The sequence below is a fragment of the Pezoporus occidentalis genome, unplaced genomic scaffold, assembly GCF_034315485.1.
Source record: "Pezoporus occidentalis ecotype Australia unplaced genomic scaffold, CSIRO_AGI_Poc_V1 ctg269, whole genome shotgun sequence".
NCBI lineage: Eukaryota > Metazoa > Chordata > Aves > Psittaciformes > Psittacidae > Pezoporus > Pezoporus occidentalis.
In genome coordinates, this window is record NW_026914600.1 from 553,019 (window position 1) to 576,359 (window position 23,341).

A 23,341-nucleotide genomic window follows, 5' to 3' on the forward strand; every position below is an offset into this window, starting at 1 on the left:
TTTGCCTTCTCAAGGGGGATGCAAAACCCATCAGAAGCAAAGTTATGCACTCACTTTGGAGAGATAACTGCCAAAACCCACTTCTGAGGCAATCCCCGGAAAGGCAGGCTTTGGTACACATGGATTCCTAAGAAATATCCTCCTTAATCAGCATGAGCAAATCTTGTGTGTGCTCCAGGTTTCTGATACCCTGGGAAAGATTTACAAGGCATATAATGAGTTCTTTTCTTAACAGATTAGGACAGATAATACCTCTTGCTTCAGGCATGGAGTTCTTGCAAAAATCACTTCTGCCTGCTGCCACGGAATGAGCACTGTGTGCAGTTCTGGTGTCCCCAACATGAGAACAACATAGAGCTGTTTAAGCAAATCAAGGGAAGGCCAGGAGGATGATTCCAGTATGAAGACAGGCAATAAACACCGTGACAGACTGCAAAACATGCCCCTTCCACAGTACAAACCATACAGTTTGTACACATAGTACATGGTGAGTTTAGATTAATTCTGTTTCCAGAAATAGCAGTTTTCTGTTGCTGGGAAGACTGCCTAATCCAGCAGAGCTCACAGGAATTGGATTTGGCTGCTGCCTGTGATTAACCTGGTGCCCAGAATCTTGCACAGGCCGGTGCTGCACCACAGAAGTTGTTTGCAGCACACACACATTTGCTGGAGTTGTCAGCGAATGGCATCCAGAGAGAAAGGGACAAAATCCTGGTACAGACGCAGCAGGTAAGCTGATGTCAGCTTCACTTCGGCTCATCTTGTAAACTAGTTCTGCAGGGCTCAGTTTTATGGCCAGTCCTCTTTAATGTTTGTATAGATAATCTGGATGCAAGAGTTGTGGAATCACAGAACCAACTAGGCCGGAAAAGACCTTTGAGATCAAGTCCAACCATTCCCCAGCACTGCCAAGGCCACCACTAAACCATGTCACTGAGGGCCTCATCTACATGGTTTTTGAACACTTCCAGGGATGGCAATTCCACCACTGCCATTGGCAGCCTTTTCCAGTGCCTGACCACCCTTTGAGGAAAGGAACTGTCCCTAATACCCAGTTTAAACCTCCTCTGGAGGCCATTTCCTCCTCTCCTATCACTTGTTACCAGGGAGAAGAGACCACCCAACCAGTTTTCTATCCATCTAATTCTCCACTCATCCAACCTGGATGTAATGTTGTAACAAACAGTGCTGAAAGCCTTGCCACAGTGGGGACAAAAGGCACCTCCATTCTCCCTCCAAGCATAAATCCAGCTGCTTTGTCACAAAAAAAGCATGGTAGAGGCAGACACAGTCTGCATGATTTACGTTTGGTAAATACATGACAATAGCACCTCCTCTTTGATGTGCAAAGAAATATGCGTTTGGAGGAGTTGCTCCATAACCTTCCCAAAGTGAGCATGACCAACCTGTAGTTTCTTTGAGCATCAATCCAGTATTTTCTGAAGGCTGGTGGAAGGTTTGACATTCTCCAGCTGTTTGGGACCTCTCCCAGTCTGTGAGATTTCTAATTTGACAGGGAGCTGTTTAACAAAAGGCACCCTCAGATGCAGCACATCTGGTCCAATGGATGGGTTGTTGTGGTGGAGAAAAGAGTAACATGAAAAGTCAGCTCTGCTTGGCAGTCTGAATACCTTGCTCTTACTTGGATTTCCCTGGAAATTGGCAGCACTGCATTTTGACTGTCCATATTTGAGATCATTCCAGAAAGAAGCTCTCAACATAAAATCCCACTGCTCTGTTCAGGGGAAAGAGAAGGAGGACTTCTTTTAAGACTTTGATATTGTACCAAAATCTGAACATTTTCCTGAGACCTCATTAAGGCCAACTCTTTGCAATCACAGGAAACAACGTCACATAAACCCTTTCATAAAGGAATTTAAGTTCTTAAAAGTGCTTCTGAATCACACTATTCTAGCTGGAAAGCTGTTTGGGACATTTTTTCTAATTTGTCTCCTAAGCATACACACACACACACACATAACTTGCATCCATTTGCTTTTGGACAGACACAGTTCCTTAGCTTACAGCACTCTTCTCCCTCTTTAATGTCCAGTCTCAATAATTAATACATAATGATTTTTCTCTGTCAGTATTTATCCTGTTGAACTGGAGCACAAGATTGTAGCTTTGGCTACATGTATGTTGGGTTCCCTATTGCTCATAGCATACAAGCTTCCCCCCAATCTCAATTTGCATTACTTGGCTGCAGATGGCCAGTACTGTGCATGTAATACTGAATACATACCATGACTAGGTAGACCTTGAAAATACACAGAAGATAGACACAGAATTTATGTGACATTTGCAGATCATCAGTATTCAATCTATTTGCATGTTTGTTCTATACCTTATATTTACCCCACAAGAATCACCAGGATATGTCAAACACACATTTAAGTTCACTGCTAACCAGGAGGAGCTGTGGTACCCCTTGAGAGTAGAAAGGCCTTACAGATTGGCCTGGGTAGACCATAGAGCTGGGCAATCACTAACCATAGGCAATTTAACAAGGGAAAGTGCCAGTTCTCCCCCTGGGATGGGGTAATCCTGGTTATACACAAAAACTGGGAAGTGTGAGCCTGGAAAGCAGCCCCATGGAAAGAGATCTGGGGTTTGGGTTGATGGCAAGTTGAATGTGAGTCATCAGTGTGCCCTGGCAGTCAAAAGGGCAGCTGTACCCTGGGGTGCATCAAGCACAGCACAGCTAGCTGGTTGGTGGAGGTGACTGGCCACCCTGCATGGCACTAGTGTGGCCTCATCTCAAGTTCTGGGTACAGCTCTGGGTGCCTCAATAGAAGGACATCAAGGGCAAGACTTCCAAGAAGCGGCTGAGGTCACTTGGTCTGTTCAGCTTAGAGAAGGCTAAGGGGTGACCTCATGGCAGTCTACAGCTTCCTCAAGAGGAGCAGCAGAGGAGCAGCTGCTGATCTGCTCTCTCTGATGACCAGTGATAGGACACAAGGAAACAGAAGGAAACAGCATCCAGGGGAAGTTCAGAGTGGAAATGAGGTACAGATTCTTTACTGAGAGGGTGGCTGGTCACTGGAACAGGATCCCTAGGGAAGTGGTCCTGGCACCAAACCCGTCAGAATTCAAGGAGCAGCTGAACATTCTCAGCCATATGGCTTAGTTTTAGGTAGTCCTGAGAGAAGCAGAGAGTTGGGACTCAGTGAACCTTATAGGTCAATTCCAACTTAAGCTATTCTAAACTATTCACCAGGAAGCCGTGCTCTGCCCTCAGGGCCTTGCCATTATCAGGTGTAACCAGTCACCAGGCCTGTCATGTTTCATCATTGTCACTGAGGCTCTACAAGCATCACCGACACCAGTGGATCTTCAAATGGGTCTGAGCACCACCATCACCTGCTGTTGAGGAAGCTGTATAAATGAAAATCTTTTAAATAACTACATTCGTCAACATAATTTACATAATCTCATTGAAACCAAAACCAAACTTCTTGTTTCATCACCAGCTTTGTGTGGCCCTGCCTAATGAAACTTCCTACAATTCAGTTTCATCCTCTGCTCAGGATGCCTTTTTAACCATCGTTATGGCATTGCAAAGTGTAACCCGCGCATCTTCAGCTGAAAAGACAGCCAAATAGTAAGTCTAAGGAGTGCCTCAATTCCTGCACGTTTCCTTTTGACTAGTAATATCTTCAGAAAGCTGATGGTTTAGGCAAGACTTTGAGTTCTAGTTTTTCCACAGTTTCAAGAGTATGACACGTTATATGGTTTTCTTATGATCTCCCAAAGAGGATTAAAAAGGTCTGTCCTGCACTATGATTAAGGTGGCAAAACTTCCCTGTCACGTGTCTGTGGCCAATACCTAGAGTTGTGTGATCATGCACAGACAATGAGAGCAAAGAGAGGAAATACCTCTCACTGCGCCATGACAGTGCATCTCTTCCTAAGAGAAAGAACAGGACAGAGCTGTGTAAGTGTACGTCATACATTTATTACTGAACAACTCTCTCAACTCCGAAATTGGGCACAGGGATTAAAAATAATTCATTGCACTACCTAGTAAAGCATTACTAGTAACTCTCATAAAAAATGTACAAATTTTGTTAAAAATTTATCAAGCCTTCAAATGATTTGGTTACAGATATTTATAATACATTTAAAACTACATGTTAAATGACACAACAGCATATGATTTAAAGAAAACACTTGACAAAATACTATTCCAACAAAACCCATAAGCTATCATTATCATTAGCAAATCTGAAATACACATAGGAAAATGAGGTAACAACGTACCAAAGGAAAACAACACAGCTTTTACAAAGGCCCAAAGATAACTCAGTCAAAAATGTGTTGTCTACAGTTAAAAAAGTTGGTAAATCTCATCCCAAGAATTACACAACGCAGTAACACTGTGAAATCACATTCAGGAGCCTGTACAAAATGGCATACAACAAAAAGGCTTTATTTTTTTTTTTGTAAAGCCACAAAATGAGACATTGGAATTATCTGTAGGCCTTGATATCTACCAGAATGTCAAACTGGCAGTTTATGAAACAAAAACAACCCCACAGCAGTGACAACGTGATAAAGCAAACATGTTACAGTTTTTCTCATTTTCATTGGGAAGAAAGAGCCAGCTGATGGCAGAAAGGCAACAAACACCAGAACAGTGTTGCTGAGTTTGGGGGCTGCCAGGCACGGTGTCAGGCTGTGGCACTGCACACAGATGTGCGCAGCACCTAGATGCACACCCCCCTCCCTCAGCAGCAGGAGGACGCGGCCGTCGCTTCCTGCGCTGTCCTGAACATCCCCATGTGCTGCCGCTCGCACACACCAGCCACAAGAACCAAGTCCACAAGCATCTGCAGGAGTCCCACACAAACCACAGGACCCTTCCAGGAGAGATGAGCCATGAGAGTGCAATGATTTATTTCAGGGCTTTACCAGCTTGGACCCTCCATCTCCCACCACCTCACAGGGTATTAATGGGGAACGAGGGACATCACACACCAGGATTTCTCCAATTCCAGAGAGAGGACCACTTTCCCTTGGCCACAGAAAAATGTGTCTTGTTCATCTGTATCTAGCTTAGAACAAGTGGCCTCTTTCCATGCTTTGAACTGACTACCAAGCACAGTCGTGATATGCTGAAATCTGTACACACAGAACTTCCTCTTTTGTGGTTCTATAAAAAAGCCCAAGTTTTGTAAGACATATGTGGCTTATGCTTCTTAAACAACACAATTTTATATTTGTTAAAAAAATAAATTCTATTACATGTAATTTAACCTGCTATGTGTTACTGTGAAAAGCCTGTTCTTTAACTCCACTGCAGTAGGGGAGGAATTCTAATACTCTGAAGTTCACGTTACAGTGTTTTTATTTATTCAGTGTTTTTAAGTATGGACAGGTTTGGAAAGACTCATTGGTTCTGAGAACTACCTGCATAACTAAACAGAAGGAAGAGCATCTGAAACAGGGCAAAATTGTGCTTTTGCTTTATCTGCACCAAGAGCCGTGGCTGGTCTGTAGAATCTTCAAAGAGGGATATCAGCATGTAGAAAATCCAATGCTGTTTGAATTATAACGAATACTAAAGCATAGCAGCATAAAAAAGCATAAGAAATGATTAAGAATGGATGTAAAGCTGAGTCTGGCAGCAAGATGCAGCCATACTGCTGATTGTGCCGCTTGCAGTGTTGCAACCCAAGCAATGACGCTATATTTAGGAGAAGAATTTTGTCATTAAAAGTGCATCCTTTGAGTAGGTATGGTACAGGCAGACCTAAATGTTTTGCTAGAACATATTGATGATGTTCACAGTCTGAATGTTATAAAGGAAGCTCTTATATTTTTCTGCAATAGCCCAAAAAAGGATTATTCAGAGCACCTGAACGGAAGTTATCACCTCCTGTTCCACAGCACTGTTCTAGAAGGTGCTGTTCCAATTTTCTCCTACAGTGGAGTGCTTTGGAAACTTGATCGCAAAAATAAAGGGAAGTCCTTCTTCACAGTACACTCACTCATCATGAAATAAGGGCAGGAAGCAGCATCATGGCAACTGAATTCTGCAACTAGTGACCAAAACCCATCTTCTTCTGTGGTACAATGAAGGAAGTAAGAATTTCTGCTTCTCTGAGAAAATGCTAAAAAAGTTTTATTTTATTCACAAAGCTGCAGAAATAAAACTCTAACCTTTTACAAGTTATTTTAGTTGTATACAAACTCCTTTGTAAATTGCAATGAATGTATGCGATTAAAGCCAATGTTTATAAGCTAAAAGATTATGTTCTTAGCAAGTACAATGGCCAAAAGTGAAGAGCTGTTGCATAAGACCCTCAGTCCTTTCTGCTTCCTTTCATGGAGGAAGCACGTAACTGGCAAACCCAGCTGGAAAAATTTAAAAAGACAAAAGTATTAATATTCATTTTAGCAACTGAAGGTATTAATATTGCTAAATGATTTGTGCGATATTGCAACTTTATATTGATAAAATAACTTGTAAATAAGCCGTTTAAAAATCCAAACTTTTAAACGTACGCTAATAACCCCAAGGTCACTCATGTATGAACAATCACTGCGCTCTTTAGTGGTACACATTTAAAGCCTCCAATGAAGGGGAAGCATAACAGCTGTTGGAGTAGTAGGTAGAAAGGTCTTTATACCTGTAAGTACATTGGAGAGGAAATACTAAATGTCTGTAATTGCTGCACCCATTGCACTCAGTGTGCAACTGCAAACACAAGGAAAGGAACCAGTGTACAGTACTAGTACTGTTTAAATAACACACAAGATTATACATTGCAGCATAATTATTACTACACACATACGTTCTCAGTACATGCTGGTATATAGGTTCTCAGACACACGTGCACACTCAGTCACAAGCATGTGCCACACACCCTCTCACAAGCAAACACACATTCGCACCATCCATTCCCACTCACAGTATCTGAAGGCTCTATATAAGGTAGATTGCTATATGGTCTGGAGCTACCACTTTTTCTTTTTTTTTTCATACAAAAGTACATGCTAAAAGATCACATCCACAGTAATCTTGCAGCAACACTCGGAATGATCACACAAAAACCAGGGAATGTTAGTGCACACACAAAAGTAAGCTAAAAAACCCAACCAACCAACCAAACCCAAAAATAAAAATCTTTGGAGTTCCACTCACTCTGTTAGTATAACAATCCCATAACTGTGAAGACTAGTTATAAGCTTTATAATTGATTAAGTCACACAGTGCAAAGTAAGGTCCATCAACCCTTTTGTGTAAAGGGCAGGATGGAAGCCATATGGGTAAGTTCAATAGATAGTTCGTATATACACGTGACAGGAACACCCAAACCAGGTTTGTGCTCTTAGACTGGTCATTCTGAATCACGGTGCACTTCCGAAGCATCAGCTCTACAAATCGGGCAGGTCCGATTTGCCTGCGAAAGCAGAAACAGAAGACAGTTTACTGTACCAGCACACACTGTTGAGGTGATCTGTACATGACACTGACATCTGCGAGCACTGAAAAGCTACTCAAGAGTATGTAAAACAAAAGCATAATTAAGGTATGATGAAGTTTGCCAATTCAGAATTATGAGTACAAATAAAAGTGCCTTTTATCTTTAAAGTTAAAGCAAAAGAGCAAATGAGGCTTCATGTAAGTGATGGTGAGTTTATTCATGCAGATTTTTAGTTACAGTATATTGCAATCAGGTGGATGCAACTCAGAAGATTACTATGTCCTGCAGAGAAACCCATCAAAACCAGACTTGGGGTGCAAATCAATGTCATATATAAGGGTGTCAGACTGTCACAAGCTCTACTGATCAAGGATCACATCTCTTTCGTACCCTACTCATTCAGTTATTCTCATAGAAACACACCACATAGACTTGGTCAAAGCTGAAAGACCAGGGGCAAAGTGAAAGGGTTTTGGTAAAGAGAAAGGGAAGGGGAAGGAGGAGGAGAGAGAAGACAACCTGACGGAACAGGTATTCAGATAATACACACCATGAGGCCTAAACTGAGCAAAGCACTCACTGAAAATACATCCTGTGACCCCTTTACTTTTATAGCTTCCTTAAAATGATAAGGAAAACAAGAAGTAGCATTCCTTAAGCTACAGGGACAGTATTTCTGCCTTTCCATTCCCCTTTTCAAATAAAGGCTAATTTCATTTTATCAAATGGTGAGAAAAAGCCCTAAATAAATACGTAACATATTTGATAAAACATTTCCTTAGTGAAGGGCTGAGTGAAGAGAACTACTCCCTGTCCCAAATCCCTTATTTTTATAGTTCCCAGAACTGCAGGACTAACCACTGTCAACTCCATTTTTTTCCAACATGGCCAAAGTTTTCAGTGAAGATACAAGTGAGAGCATCAGAAATGTGGCTCTGCAGGCCAGAGTTCAGAAACCACTGTCACAAACCTCAAACCCAAACAATAAATTCCAATAAAAGTAACATGTTATTACTGAAAACCATTATTTAATGATGCCAGTTAAAATAAGGATGTATTTTTTGCTGTCAATTACTACTGTTATTATTGTTTTACAGTTTATATTGTAGTTATTACTTCATATTTTCTGTAAAGCATGAACTCGAGAATCAATTCAAAATTCTTTTCTGGCTCTTTCACTAGCAGTTCTGAAATTACTTGAGGATGATGCCATTCCTTGGTGACCACTTTGTGTTCACATTATCCCCAATATAATGCAGCTAATACAATTTTTCAAATAGAAAGGCATATTCTTCAAAATTCAATGGAGTAATGAATCAAGAGGTATTTGCTTAGATAAATAATAAAGTATCTACCACTTGTAGCATGAAACAGAGCATTCAGTGGGAGTAATGTCCTGCCAGAAATAAATCCACTGTGCCAGGGTAAAACAACAGACACTGCAGAACTGCCTGTTGAATAACTTCTCAAGAACCTACATGAACACTAGGTTTAAATATAGCTGCATTCTGGTGCCTTTCATGGAATATATTTCCTTTTCCTGGTATTTAACATGACTCTTTGGTGCAAAAAGAGGAATGAGATGGACATAATACTGTTATCTGACCTTCTAACTAGCTATTCTGCCAGGCAACTTGACTTTTATACTGCAAGAAGAGAGCTGCACAATGAATTAACCCAGTTAATTATAAAACGTGGCTCAAGTGAACCATATTTACAATAACAAATCTGTAGGGCTACTAGAATGCTCTAAAAAGCATTGCACTACTTTGGTGTTACTGTCTTTTTCCCATATATATGTACAGCACTTCCTAAAAGAATGTGAAATACAAAGGCAAGTTGTCTTTGTTCTCTGGTTTTAAACCCTCAGGGTGATGACAGGTCACGTTATCAAGCTGTCCTTTTGAATGACGACTAACCCTTACTTTACAAAAAACAGATTTCTGGTGTATTTATAGTTAATTAAAGGATTTAGGATACTAACAACCAAAGGCTGTGAAATTTAACAGCTGATGGTACTTTGAAAAGCAAAGGGATAACCTCCCTCATGTTCATTCTGTTTCCCCCACTGTATTACATCTTCTCTCACAAGTCTTTACCCTTGCTTTAGGAAAGCATAAATTAAAGTGAGCAATGCACTGTGGAAGAGTATCTCCTCTCAGTTCTCACATTACCCAAGAAGGTGGTACTGTTCACAGGGCAGATCAAACTTTTTATGCATCAACAAGCCACACACTTAATTGTAAGCAAGTTTAGACATAAGATGTAACTAAAATAGGCTGGTGTTACAAGTAATTTGTTATAATCTGCAAAGCAAAATAGTCTTTATTTCTATACATCACCTTCGTACCAATGTAGCAAACCCATACATTGTAAATATATTGCCTCAGCAATCTTACACTACAATGCTTTAATCTTGTCTAGCTTACCTTGCATCCAGCTCTGGTACAAATGTTGCCACGGCAGGCAGTTTTAGATGGGTATAATTGCACCCATTTAGGTTTAGATTGTGTATTATTAAATTCATTGTTCCACCTAGCTGACACTAATAGTAACAGTCTTTCATAGAATCACAGACTGGTTTGGGTTGGAAGGGATCTTAAAGCTCACCCAGTTCCAACCACCTGCCATGGGCAGGGACACCTTCTACTACACCATATTGCTCCAAGCCCCATCCAACCTGGCCTTGAACACTGCCAGGGATGGGGCAGCCACAGCTTCTTTGGGCAAGCTGTGCCAGGGCCCCACCACCCTCACATGGAAGAACTTCTGCCAAGAGCTCATCTCAATCTCCCCTCTGTCAGGTTAACGCCATTCCTCCTTGTCTTGTCCCTACAGCCCCCTGTCAAAAGCCCCTCTTGAACTTTATTATTATTTATTATTGTTGGCCCCTGTAGGTACCGGGAGCTGTTCTAAGACCTCCCCAGAGCCTTCTCCAAGCTGAACAAGCCCAGCTCTCACAGCATCTCTGTGGTCTCTTCTGGACTCACTCCAACAGCTTCACGTCCCTCTTGCGTTGCTGGTCCAGAGCTGGATGCAGGACTGCAGGGGGCGGTCTCCCCAGCATGCAGCAGACGGGGAGAATCCCCTCTGTCGACCTGCTGCTCAATCTCTGGGGATGCTGCCCAGCACATGGTGGGGTTCTGGGCTCAAGCACACACAGAAGCCGAGTCATGGGGAACCTCTCACTGACCAACACACCCAAGTCCTTCTCCTCAGGGCTACTCCATTCAGTTTGCCCCATCCTGTGTTTGTGCTTGTGACTGACCCAGGGGCAGGACCTTGCACTTGGCCTTGTTGAACTTCCTTCTACCCTCTGTAAGCCTCTTTTTTTATGATGCATTTTCCTCAGCAGCTCTTTGTTCCTTCACACAAGACTCCTGGTGTTCTTGCCCAACTTCCTCTTTCTCAGGATACATTGCTCCTGAGCTTGGAGGGCATGATTCTTGAATACCCACTTTCTCGGGCTCCTCTTCCATTTTATATCCCAGTCTTTAAAATTCTTCTCATATTTCTTGATATCTTGTTAGCCAAAAGGATGCTGTCAATATTGGTGGTTTTTTTTCATTCCCTGCATATTTTAGTGTATGCCCAAGATATGTGTTTTCTGGCTTTTATGAAGCCATAAAGGCAAGCATTTTTCTAAAACAATAAACACTGTTTGTCATTCTCTAGGGACTGTATCCTGTATTAACACAGGATCACCGCAGTTGCAAATGTTCTACACAACAAACTACACACAGATTAAACTAAAGCTAAACACAGTAAAATACCAAAAAAAGATGATGCAAGATGAGAATCAATACCTTGCTGAGTAGATCTAGCTAATGAAGCTTGTAGAGATATCTATGTACCATCATGAATGTAACTGTATTTCCTGTTCTTCGTACCTTCTGTGCTGTTGCTGTTTTCTATCTCCTCCTGCTTGGTTGCCCTGGCTCTAGATCTTTTCCACTCAAACTCTCTTGGAAGTTTACGTCATAGTTTTGTAATGCTGTAATTTCTATTTGTATAAATTACATTTCTATACGTATATATATATGCATAACACATACACACATAACACATTTGCCCCAGCATGTAACATTAATAACAAAATGGAGGAGGAAGGTATTAGTGTTCATTTTATGATTCTTGCTATGCAGGACATGTAGAACAGTTTCTGTGATGATGGTGGCTCTAATTCGTAATTCCTATACTATGCTATTGTTCTGTTTTCAAGGCTTCCTTAATTTCAAATATTACCTGAATTCAGTTATTGCTTTGTGCAAACAGAAAACAAAAAGATCAAAGAAAATCATTCTCTTCATATTCATTCTTCCTTGAGCCAAAAATTATAAAGAAGCACTCTTTACCAATTGTTATAAAAAGATCATAAGTAGACAGTGCTTCCACTCTGTTGGCATTTCTAGCCTAAGCATCGGAAAACTGAATCAAGATACAGTGTAACAGCAAAATACCCTCCTTTGAACATAAAATTCCAGTCCCATAGGGATTTATTTGTCTATTTTTTCCTTACCTTCAGCCATTTATCAACACACTTGGCATGGAATTCGTGGTTACAGGGTAGGACTCGAAGTAGCTGCCTTGACTCAAAATCACACATGCACACCACACACCTAAAACAGACAACAAAGTTCAAATGTATCTTGTGAGAAGAATGAATGTATGTTCCACAAAACCTGACAGGTATTGCAACATGGGTAGCTAGTTACCCGCATCTGTGGTTAACGAAGTGTAGTGACAATCTAAACTGAGAATTGCTTTATTCTATTTCCCTTCCTTCCCCTGTGCTTTTGAATCACAAATCAAATATTCCTGCTCGGAAGAGCACACAACAACCAACAGAACAGACATGTAATCAAAATTCAAACGGCAGAGATAATGATCTATAAAGTTCACTCCCTACTGATACTAGTAAGTCACACTGAGAGTCACTGAAACTGGAAAATGAAACTGGGCCCCTCACTACAAGAGAGACACTGAGGTGCTGTATCAAGAAGGGCAACGGAGCTGGTGAACAGCCTGGAGCACAAGTCTGATGAGGAACAGCTGAGGGAACTTGGGGGGGTTTAGTCTGGGGAAGAAAAGGCTCAGAGGGGACCTTATCACCCTCTACAACTGCCTGAAAGGAGGATGGAACCAGGAGGCTGCTGGTCTCTTCTCCCAAGGAACACGTGACAGAACAGAAGGAAATGGCCTCAAGCTGCACCAGGGGAGGTTTAGACTGGATACTAGGAACAATTTCTTCCCCAAAAGGATGTTCAGGCATTGGAGCAGGCTGCCGAGGGCAGTAGTGGAATCACCATTCCTGGAAGTGTTCACAAACCGTGTAGGTAAGGCGCTCAAGTAACATGATTTAGTGGTGACCTTGGCAGTGCTGGGGAATGGTTGGACTTGATGATCTTAAAGGTCTTTTCCAACCTAAACAATTCTATGATTCTATTTTAACATATGCTAATTTCCAGGTGACATGTCTAGTATGCTGAACAGAAACTCTAACACCTGTATTTTATTTTAAATCCCAAGGAACTAAACTGAAACACAGCTAATAATGTCAGACTATATAGAGGTTTTAAAGTAAGGCTAAATAGTATTTGATCTGAAAGCAGCCCAAGAGAAAAAATATTAAACTGCTTACTAACAGAGAATCATAGAATCACAGAATTGTTACGGCTGGAAAGGACCTTAAGATCATCCAGTTCCAACACCCTGTCACAGGTAGGAACACATTCCACTAGACCAGGTTGCTCTAAGCCCCATCCAGCCTGGTGTTGAATATTGCTAGGGATGGGGAAGCCACAGCTTCCCTGGGCAACCTGTGCCAGGGCCTCACCACCCTCACAGAGAAGAACTTCTTCCTTATATCTAACCTGAACTTCCCCTGTTTAAGTCTGAACCCATTCTCCCTTGTCCTACCACTACAGTACCCGATGAGAGCCCCTTTCCAGCATCCGTGTAGGCCCCCTTTGATACTGGAAGGCTGCTTGTAAAGCCCTTCTGGCTCAGCTGAGGCTGCAAAATAAAGAAAACGTAGCCACCTGAATTATAGACCTTTGAAAGAGATGAATGTACTTACAAAGTCTGTTCTGACTGGTGGTTGTTTGGATTGAACCTGTAGGATGGAAGCTGTTCAATATCTGCCTTTGTCAATCCCCGTGGTTTGGCTTCTCCCAGACGTTCTGCCAAATTCAGAAGGGCCTGCAAAACACAGAAAATGCACATTTAAACATCTGCTGCTTAGACAGGCTCTGGTCCTACTCCAGCTGGAGCTGCCTCATGACCTCAGCTGGTAGCAAAGAACAGCCGTCTATCAAGAAATGTCAAGAACCTTACTTCTCCTCTACAACTCAAGCCCCATGGAAAGTCTTTCAGCCATCCAAACTCTGTAAGATGTTCTCTCTGTGATTTCATAACCTCCAGGACTCAAATTCCAATTAACCCTGTGGCTGCAAGCACAGCTTGGGAAATGCTTTGGTTCTGAAGCACCCCCCACCCTGCTATGAAATTAATTGTGCTGATAACCAGAAAAAATGAGCACATTTTCTTCCTAAGAATATATGAGTCTGGTCTTGTGAGAGAAACAAAGAATTTAATGTGACAGGCTCCGATTCCCACTTTGTGTCTTGGGCTACTGAAATGAAATAGGGACATTTTATCCTGAATCTGGAAAACAAATACATGCCATCAAACTTTAAGCACTTTTTTTTACTTTATGTTCATTTTCTATAAGCCAATCATTGCTACCAAAAGCCTCTTATGTAAATAATTTGCACTCTGTCATGTATGTAACTTGCACTCCTTCACAAGGGACCTAGGAAAAATATCATAAATGTGATGGAGAACAAGGCACAGAAAAGTTAAAAAGATTTGGAGAAAACTGCAGATGGTAGTGATCACAAACAGATTCCTACTGCTGACAAACCTAAGGTCCCAATCCTTAGAAATAAGATGCTGCTGCTTCTGAGCTAGCATAGAAGTTATTACAGAAGTGCTCATCATTAAACTGAAAATGTGCAACTACACAAAGCTCTTAACGGGAACAAAGTGATGCAAAATTAAGGGTTGGTGACAACTGTTCAAAGAGAAATCCAATAGAATCCAATAGACTCAGAACCAGCAAAGACACAACAGCTGTAACTGCCCCATAATTACAGAGGATATTGAAGAGGGTTCTACATCTATAGATGTGAATCAGTGTACCCTTCTGATGGACAAGAAGGAAAGGCATTAAGGCAGTTTTGCAAACACTGTATTTAGATTAATCAATCTATGACATCGACACCATTCTGTATTAATACTATTATGTAAAGTTACACACTTAAAATCAGTAACTTACCCTGTTCTTTTGAAAGTGCTTCACTTCTGTTTGGTATTTAAAATCAACTAAGACTTAAAAGTAGAAGAGTAGCATGTAGTACATAAAAGCTGAGCAGTTTGAGGATTGCTAGCCCGGAATGGTAAATTCTGGGAAAGAGCAACAGGCGAAAAATAAAGCTAAGCACTTCTAATACCCAGTATTGCAAAAAAACCTGAAAGGATGTTTTTTTGATTTTGCTTTTACAGTCACTATACTTACTGGAAAGACAAAAGTAGAATTAAAAGCAAAATATAATAATATTTTATGTATTGCTTTAGTCAACATTGTTTCATTAAAGGTAGTTGTAGTTTGCACACCAACCTCATAGTTTTCTACCTCTCCATCTTCCACATCCAACTCAAAGCTGAAAGCTGGTCCAACCGCAGGTGGCACTGGAAGCACTGATCTACCATGAGAGCAAACAATCAAAAGATTCAGCACCTCGCTGAAGGAATGCACAGAAACATCTGGCAGAGGTAAGGTTACCTTACTGATCCCTCTCAAATCAGCAAGTTCTTAGAAACGGTAAAAATGTTAAGTTTGATGCGAATAACAGACAAGCGAGAGTCAAAGAAAAAGCTAATTCTGCCACTTTTTGATACTGGGAGTGCTGCCTTTTTAATTGAATATATGTTCCAGATGATACTTCTAACCAGGCTCAGAGTTATTACAAAACACTAACCTCTTGATTATAACACATTAAGGAGAGCTAAACCTGCCAGCCTGGCTTTAAATATATTTTATTTCTTTAAGTGGATAAAATACCAACAAAGAAAAGGAACTCTAAGTTTACTTAGCTCTTCAATACAAAAGCCCTGCAACTTCTGTAAGCCTAAAAACACACAATGAAGATAAATAGCATATACTACTGGACCAACTTCCATACTGAAGGCAAGCACAAATTCAACTCACATGCTTCTGGTTAAAGCAGGATTTCTTCAGAAAGAGAGGCTAGAGATATATTTTCCTGTGTTATTTTATTTTAATCTTATTTTTATTCAACGAGTGTTTCTACCACTGAGGATAGTACTGTGGGTCAAAATTTAATGCACAGACATATAAATCACAAATTCACAGCACTAAAATATACTAAAATCCCACTGAACCCATCAGGAATTACTGTGCCACAACATTTCATACTTATTTCCAGAACAGAAGAGAGTAATACGTATCATGTTATATACCCAAATCTCTCCCTTCCCCCTCTTCCCCTCCCCACCCCAAGAGTCTACCATAACACACTATGATTAATTCCTAAATGTTAATTGTCCTGAAATTTTTCCAGGAATGGCTAATCGGAGGTAAAGCAGAAATTCAACAGCTCTAAAAGATCAGCAGTTTAGCCTAACTGGAACACATCATAGAAAGCTTTCAGCCTTGTATTTCATAATTAAGAACCAAAGCAAAAGATTTATTTTGTAAGTGAAGGATCCTAGGACTTTATCCTACAGTCTAACCATGCCTCTGTAATAAGAGTATCAAAGAACAAAGTTTTGAAATGTGCTGAAGATTGTACAAAGAGCTCAGAAACAAAGAGGCTGGTGTGCCTCAAAAAAGGGTGAATGTTATTTGAAACAGGCTGAAGAGCTATATAGAAATGGAAGTTTTCCTCCTTTGTGGGACAGCTGAACTTTGCCTGCTTCTGGTAGAGTCCAACCATAGAACATCCCAAGACTTGTTGGAAGTCAAGTGACTTAATAGCCTACATGGAAGCAAATATACTTTGAACTTACAGCACGTAAGGTAATAGGCTGGGATGGTAAGGATGTGGTGGTACTGGCTGCTGTGTTCGGTATCTGCTGCGCCCTGTGAGCCTTCGAGGCATGAACGGTGGGTAAGGCTGCAAGAAAGAAGACAATAATCTTCAAATGGAACCTATGAAACTGGAATTGTGTCCAGTTCTGGGCTTGCCAGAACACAACAGACATGGACATACTAAGGAGGGTTTAACAAAGGGTGACTAAGATGGGACCGGAGCATCTCATGTATGAGAGCTGCAACTGTTCAGCCTGGCGAAGACAAGGTTCAGGGGGATCTCATCAATGTGTACAAATAACTGAAGGGAGGGTGCAAAGAAGACAGAGCCAGGCTCTTCAGTGGTGCTCAGTGACAAGACCAGAGGCAATGGACACAAACTGAAACACAGGAGGCTCTGTCTGAACATCAGGAAACATTTGCTGCCCACTGAGTGGTGGAGTCTCCTTCCTTGGAGACCTTCAAAAGTTGCCTTGGGCAACCAGCTTTACCTGACCCTGCTTGAGTAGGGAGGTTGGACCAGATGACCTTCAGAGGTCCCTTCCAACCTCAACCAGTCTTTGAGTCTGTGATTCAACATTTTGTTTTCCTAATCACGAAATAAAATGAAACTTGAATACTGAAATCCACTTCAATAAAGCATTATTAAAAAAATCCAGCCTCTGCTCAAATACTAAAGAATCTCAGCCTCAGTTTGAAACAACGCTCACAAAACATACAATCATGCCACTCCATATGAAAAAGTGGTAATTCACAAACCCTAGCTAGCTCTTGTGTGACAGTCCACATGCAGGATGATTCGGGAAACAGGGCTTGAACTGCTGACTCCCTTCTAAATATAAAAGCCCAGGTTTTAGATCTGGTGCTGTTCCACAGACTTGTGCATGAGTGGCTGAGTAAATAAGCCTTTAAAAAGATTTTCAAAAAACCTCTTAAAAAAAAACAAACCAACCCCTTAACTGTTATGCAGTGGTGTATATTTACATTTATGTTACAGAAGGGCTGAAGCCTTTCAAGTATACTACGAGAGTTTAATCAGTACAATTTCTGCAGCTGGCCAACACCTAAAGAGACACTCAAGCCTAAAGCTTCAATGTACTATTTCCATGGATAAATCAGTGCTTTTTTTGCCATATTTATTTTCATTTGCATGCTAAGCTCTTTACCTGTAAATTGAAGTTTTCATTGTAAGTGCTCAGAATTCCTTGCATTACCTACTAACATGGGGACATGAATGGCTAAAAAATTTACACTTGAATTCCACTGTATTTCCCCAGGAATATCCAAAATACCATTTTTTTTTAATAATTTTTAAAACTGAAATTCATGTACACTCATATCAAACTATATTTGAAGGCCTTGAGACTTTGGGGTTTTTTGAAACAAAGGACACTAGAAGTCTACTAACATGCACTTCTTCTGTGTTTGAAATCTAAGAAAATGCAAAAGCCCAACACCACCAAATGACTAGCCTAAACCCTCCCTTAATGTTATAATGGAAATATTAGTAATAGGTAGCCCATGTCATACATAAAATTTACATATGAATATAAACACACTGCAAAAAAGCATGGGTCATCTTCTTAAAAGCAAGGTCACAAACTAGACATATCAATTTTACTGCTTTTATGGATTCTGCAATCCAAAACCAGAAACTGTTGTATTCACTGAGTGAAGAGGAATCAGAAATGCAGCCATCCTACCATAATTTTAATAAAAATACAATTTCATAAAGATTCAGGATTGCTTTATAAAAGACCACATGATTACTTGTAATACACCTCTATTCTACTCCCTAGTGATAAACAAACCACAGCTGAAGCATCAGGGAGGACAAATGCTACATAATCTGCAAAACATGGTATTGTGCTCTTTATCTACTTTAAAGACTGAACTTGGAAATCAAGAAAGCCTCACACCAACCAAAATGTTTGTGATCAGACTGTAATTCATCTAGAAAAAATGTTGAATAAAACACAAGCATTTATGAAAGTTCTTAAGTGCTTTTGTCTCCAGAGTGGCTCACAACGACTGAAAACTTCACTGAAAATCTGTACACCTTTAGTTTAACAGTGAACTAAGTATTTAACGGTGGAGACTTATCTGAACCTTTATGACGGCTGCAGCAAACATCTAAGCAGGTTCAGTGATTTCAAAAACACTTAATTGAAGAGAAGTTATCTATATATCCTGTAGCCATGGGGCTTAAAATTTCATTCTCACTTAGAATTTTAAATCACAGTATGCCTTAAAACCTTTTGTTAACTTTATGCACTGGTCAACTTAATGCAGTCTACATTATGGAAGCACTCTGTACCAAACACTTTGAAGAAGAACGATTTCTAAAGCATTCTGGCTTCTCTGACTTGTGGAAACACAACATACAATGAACAATTAGCTAGAAGTGACAGCAGCTTTTCTAAACTCCACTAATTAGTTTCTGCAGTAGAAATCCTGGTCTGTGTGGCAACATGGAATGCTTTCTAAATAACTCCTATGACACTCTGCAGGTAATATTATCAGTAATCATGTCCTGGTGTCATTAAGTTACCTTTGACTTGATTAAAACTGCTTATGCTATGCAGCTATAGCCAATTAACAGGATACACTGCAAGAAATGCCACTTTTGAACACAATGTACCATAGAATAAACATCAAGCGTGTCAATGCAGAATGAACAATAATGTAATGCAGAAAACAATACTTACAACACCAAATGACACCTCCTGGTGTAAGGGATCATGGGTTAGGAATTGGAGAGGAGCTGAAGGAGGCAATGTTGGTGGATGGGCCGAAGGAGGGTATGTAAAACCTCCTACAGGAAGATGTTCTCCAAGCAGTTCCACTTCATTTTCTATCCTTTGAAGTGGCTAAAAGAAAAAAAAGAGAGGCTTTCTTGCAATAAGGAAGATGCATTTTTCCTGAGTAAAAAACTGCAATCCTAGATGTATATTCTGAGCTGCTGTGGTCAATATTATAAGGCAATAAATAAATAAATGAAATTTACAGGTATAATTGTACTCAGTTTCACATAGTAACTCTGTGAATAATTCCTGTGTCATTAACACTACCAAAAAGCAAAGACAACACTACATTTGATGTAAATTCACCTTTTTGAGCTAGCCATGCTTATAGGCCAGGAATTTATACAAGCAATTTATAGCAAATATAGGAGTGGCTGTAATTTCCTGTGTCTTGTATTTTTCAGGAAAAATATTTGCTCTCCTTCTTGCCAGTCTGCTTTCACTGTACAACCGTGTGAGAGAAAAAAATAAACAGCCATAGACAAGAACTGAAAATGTGCCAAAAAATCTGAAAAGTGGAGAGGAAACATGGCAGGTCCAGTGGATTAAACTGCTGATGATATTGAACAATCAAGCAAAGGCTTTCTTAGGAGGATCATGCAAGCAGTCCTACCAAGGACATGCAGTCCAGAGGTTTCAGAAGTGTGAGATTCCAGTTCAGTATTGTAATCTAGTCAACTACAGTACATCAGTCAGGCCCAAAAGCACTCAAGAAATAACCAGGAATTATCAATGTTTCATTAATATACCTTTCTCTTCCTGATTTCCACCATTTCAAGAAATCCAGCTAAGAAAGCCTAACCAAAGGAATATTCTGTTTCCCTGCCATGCAAATCAAGCTTTAAACACAAGGTACTCTTAAACCATTAAGACACAAGTGTTTTGACAGAGCTAAAAGTTGACAGGCAAGCCTAGTCAGTAACCTAAGTAAGCAACCCAAGCTAAAAGCTGAGTTAAACCCCATGCATTTTCTAAAAGAAAGCCTTATAAAGATTACCACTGAAAACTATATTTTTCCAGCTGTTCTCACATCATCACAACACAGTGATTATCACCCTAAAAACACCTGAGGCATGGCATGGAGAAGTCTCAGCAGTGTCTGTAAATGACAAAGAAGCTGTTTTCTATTTCTGTCTTAGTGAAATACTGGCATCTTCTAGTCAAGAGGAGCAAATAAATGGACATGAGTATACAGATAACTTCACAGCAAGAGCTGTAGGCCACAACTGAAAGTCTGATCACCCCAAAATCCAAAACAGAGTCACATTTTCTTATATTTGTCTTTATCACTAAGCCAAGTCTGCTTAAGCGAAGGCATCAGTAACTCTCGTAAGTGGAAAAAGAGAAAAAAAAACAAACCCAAAACAACAAAAAGGGAAAGGGATACTGAAGGCTTTTTAATGTCTGGACAACCCAAGGTCATAATGTTCTAGGAAAAGCACTGATCATTTAAAAATTAACTGAGAACACAGAAAAAGCATGTAATGAAAGCAACATTCTGTGCTTCCATCTCTCTCTGCTAAGCTTTTCTCTGAGACCACCACTGCACTACACGACCTCCTCTGGGCTCTCTTCTGCTTCCTGGGAAAGAAATACTCAAAGGAATGGTTGGTGAAGCAAATACATATCCTTTTAATAGAAGTAAATGCCTATGGAGAAACAGCTGATGAAATCTGCACAGAAACACTGTGAACTTTAAAACTGTTTTTCCATCTTCACACCAAGTCGTTACAGACTTCCTAAGGATGCACAAGTACAAAACCCCATTACTTTAAACAAAATCCTTCTGTTTCCTCACCCAGGTATTGAGTCCTACCAGCTGTACAGAGAGGTGGGTAAGAAGCTTTACTTACCGACCGTGACTGCTGTGCTTGAAAAGGAACAAACTGTCCTGGAGGAGGCAAGTGAGGAGGGTGGTGTGGAGAGATGTGAGGAGGATGCAATAGGAATGGGTCACTAGAAATGAGGGGTGGAAATGCTGCATATGGTACAGGTAGGTGCTGGACTGAGCATGCCTGAAGCATCTGAAATAAAATGAAAACAACATATTTTTGTCTCTAGCACAAACATCCCCTATAGAACATTCTTTATTCTGTAAAGACATCACTAAAACAAAGCAGTTCTCTTGCCTCCCTAGAAAAGCCTCCACTGCATACTTAAATAGTAGCTCATGCAAATACCCAGTGACTACTGCAGAACACACTCTGGAAGTACCAAAATGTGACATCTGCTAGATGCAAAGTAACTGCCCCTTTTCAGAAGGTACAGTGGGAATTACGGTTTTCAATACTCCAAGATTACAGAGACTTGTAAGTGATGAGCAGATACATTTGTCCTAGCTAATGTTATTTTCCTCATGTATTACCTTCAAGATGACATGCCGAAGCAATGGCCTTGCAACCATGTTAAGCTCTTTACGGAGCCAAGAGACTCCCAGCTGCCAAGACTGTGCTTTTAGAGCTCTGTTGCCCCACACACTAAAAATAATTCCTAGGATCTGCTCAGTCCTGCACTTTGAGGTGAGTCCCATGATCTGAAGGCAGCTCCCTAAGTGACAGTCCTTTTTCTCTCCTTTTTGACATTCCTCACACAAAAGAAACTTTGGGCACTGAAGTCTGAACACTAAATGAACGCACTGCAAGGGAGCAGAAATGTGCTTTGTGGAAGTGTTCGGTTTTACTTCCAACTCTAGATACGGAGGAGCAAGAAAAACAGCATTCGCTTTTTCTTGCTTTGTGATCCATCATCAGCATGTCAGGCATTAATAAGACACCTGTTATCAAAACTTATGAAGAAAGAAAACCCAGCACTGACCTGCCATTTTTTCTTTTTAGTCATGTCACACAAAATATATCGTGCATACTGACTGTAATGGCATAAAATGGTAGAGACATAGTTTAAAATCAGATTAAAGTAGTAGAGGTGGAACCATCACCTCAATTTACTGTGAATCAAACATAAATCCTTACATGCACTGGAAGAGTTGCAGGTTAATTTGATCTGACTACTGTTGTTTCTTAGATACTGATTGTTCTTCACCCTCAGTTACTAAGTCATTTTTCTAAAAAAAGAAACACAACAGGCAAGTGCTTCTGTTATTAAAACACATTTTTTATTGTATTTAATTACTGAACTTTTCTCTGAAATTGTTGAAGATAAAGTTGCAGGTAGAACACCACATAGTGTTCTTTAAAACAGAAGGCACTTTGAGGAACATATAAAAATATGTTGCATCCCAAGATTCTGTACGGTGAAGATGATCACCATAGCTCAAATATATGTTTGGAATGACCTGTGCTATGGCCATGGCACTTTTTAAGTTTGAGTAAATGAGACTGCATTATCTTTGAAGTGTAAAAAGATGAAAACTCCTTGTTTATTCATTCAGGCTTTTGTAAAACTTGTGCTGTTTGAACATATGCTTCCAGGAAGTGTTAAAACTGACAAAGGTATATCATGAATGACATTTGTTTATTTTGTAGTTACATATGCAGTGAGAGAGACATATATTGTTGAAGTAACAAACATATACTGGGAAGTTCACAGATGAAACTGGTGAGGAGGCTGACATGCTGGAGGACAGGGCTGCCTTTCAGATGGACTTCTACAGGCTGGAGAAACTGGTTGACAGGAACCATGTGAAGTTCAAAGGCAAATGTGAAGTCTGGCACTAGAAGAGAATAACTCCATGGAGCAGGACATTTTGAGAGTGGTTGGTGAGCAGATTTGCAGGAATACAGGTTGAGTTCTCATGCACATGTCAGTACAAGAACACAAGAGCCACAGCATACTCCTGCAGGCCTGCTGTGTGCTGAGCGGCATTACCAGCAATGTAAAGTGGTGGGTCCAATGAAGTGATTCCACACCTCCACTGTGACCTTGTGAAACTGTATCTCAAGTCCTGAGTTCAGTTTTGGCCTCTCCAGTGACAAAGAAAGACACTGACATACTGAAATAAGTCCACTGAAACAGCAGCATGATGCCCACAA

At 40.4% G+C, this 23,341-nt stretch overlaps 1 protein-coding gene across 1 annotated transcript in view; it reads right to left on the reverse strand.

Moving 5' to 3' along the window:
* Positions 1-6,970: 6,970 nt before the first annotated feature.
* The window catches only part of RNF38 (ring finger protein 38), a 32,374-nt gene continuing 16,003 nt past the window's right edge, over positions 6,971-23,341 (reverse strand). Inside the window, exons 5-11 of the mRNA XM_062624533.1 lie at positions 21,206-21,376; positions 19,257-19,418; positions 16,527-16,633; positions 15,115-15,199; positions 13,513-13,634; positions 11,953-12,052; positions 6,971-7,409 (exon numbers count right to left, since the gene is read on the reverse strand). Coding sequence (XP_062480517.1) covers positions 7,347-7,409; positions 11,953-12,052; positions 13,513-13,634; positions 15,115-15,199; positions 16,527-16,633; positions 19,257-19,418; positions 21,206-21,376 — 810 coding nt within the window. The 3' untranslated portion in view covers positions 6,971-7,346. The remainder of the gene's footprint in view (positions 7,410-11,952; positions 12,053-13,512; positions 13,635-15,114; positions 15,200-16,526; positions 16,634-19,256; positions 19,419-21,205; positions 21,377-23,341) is intronic.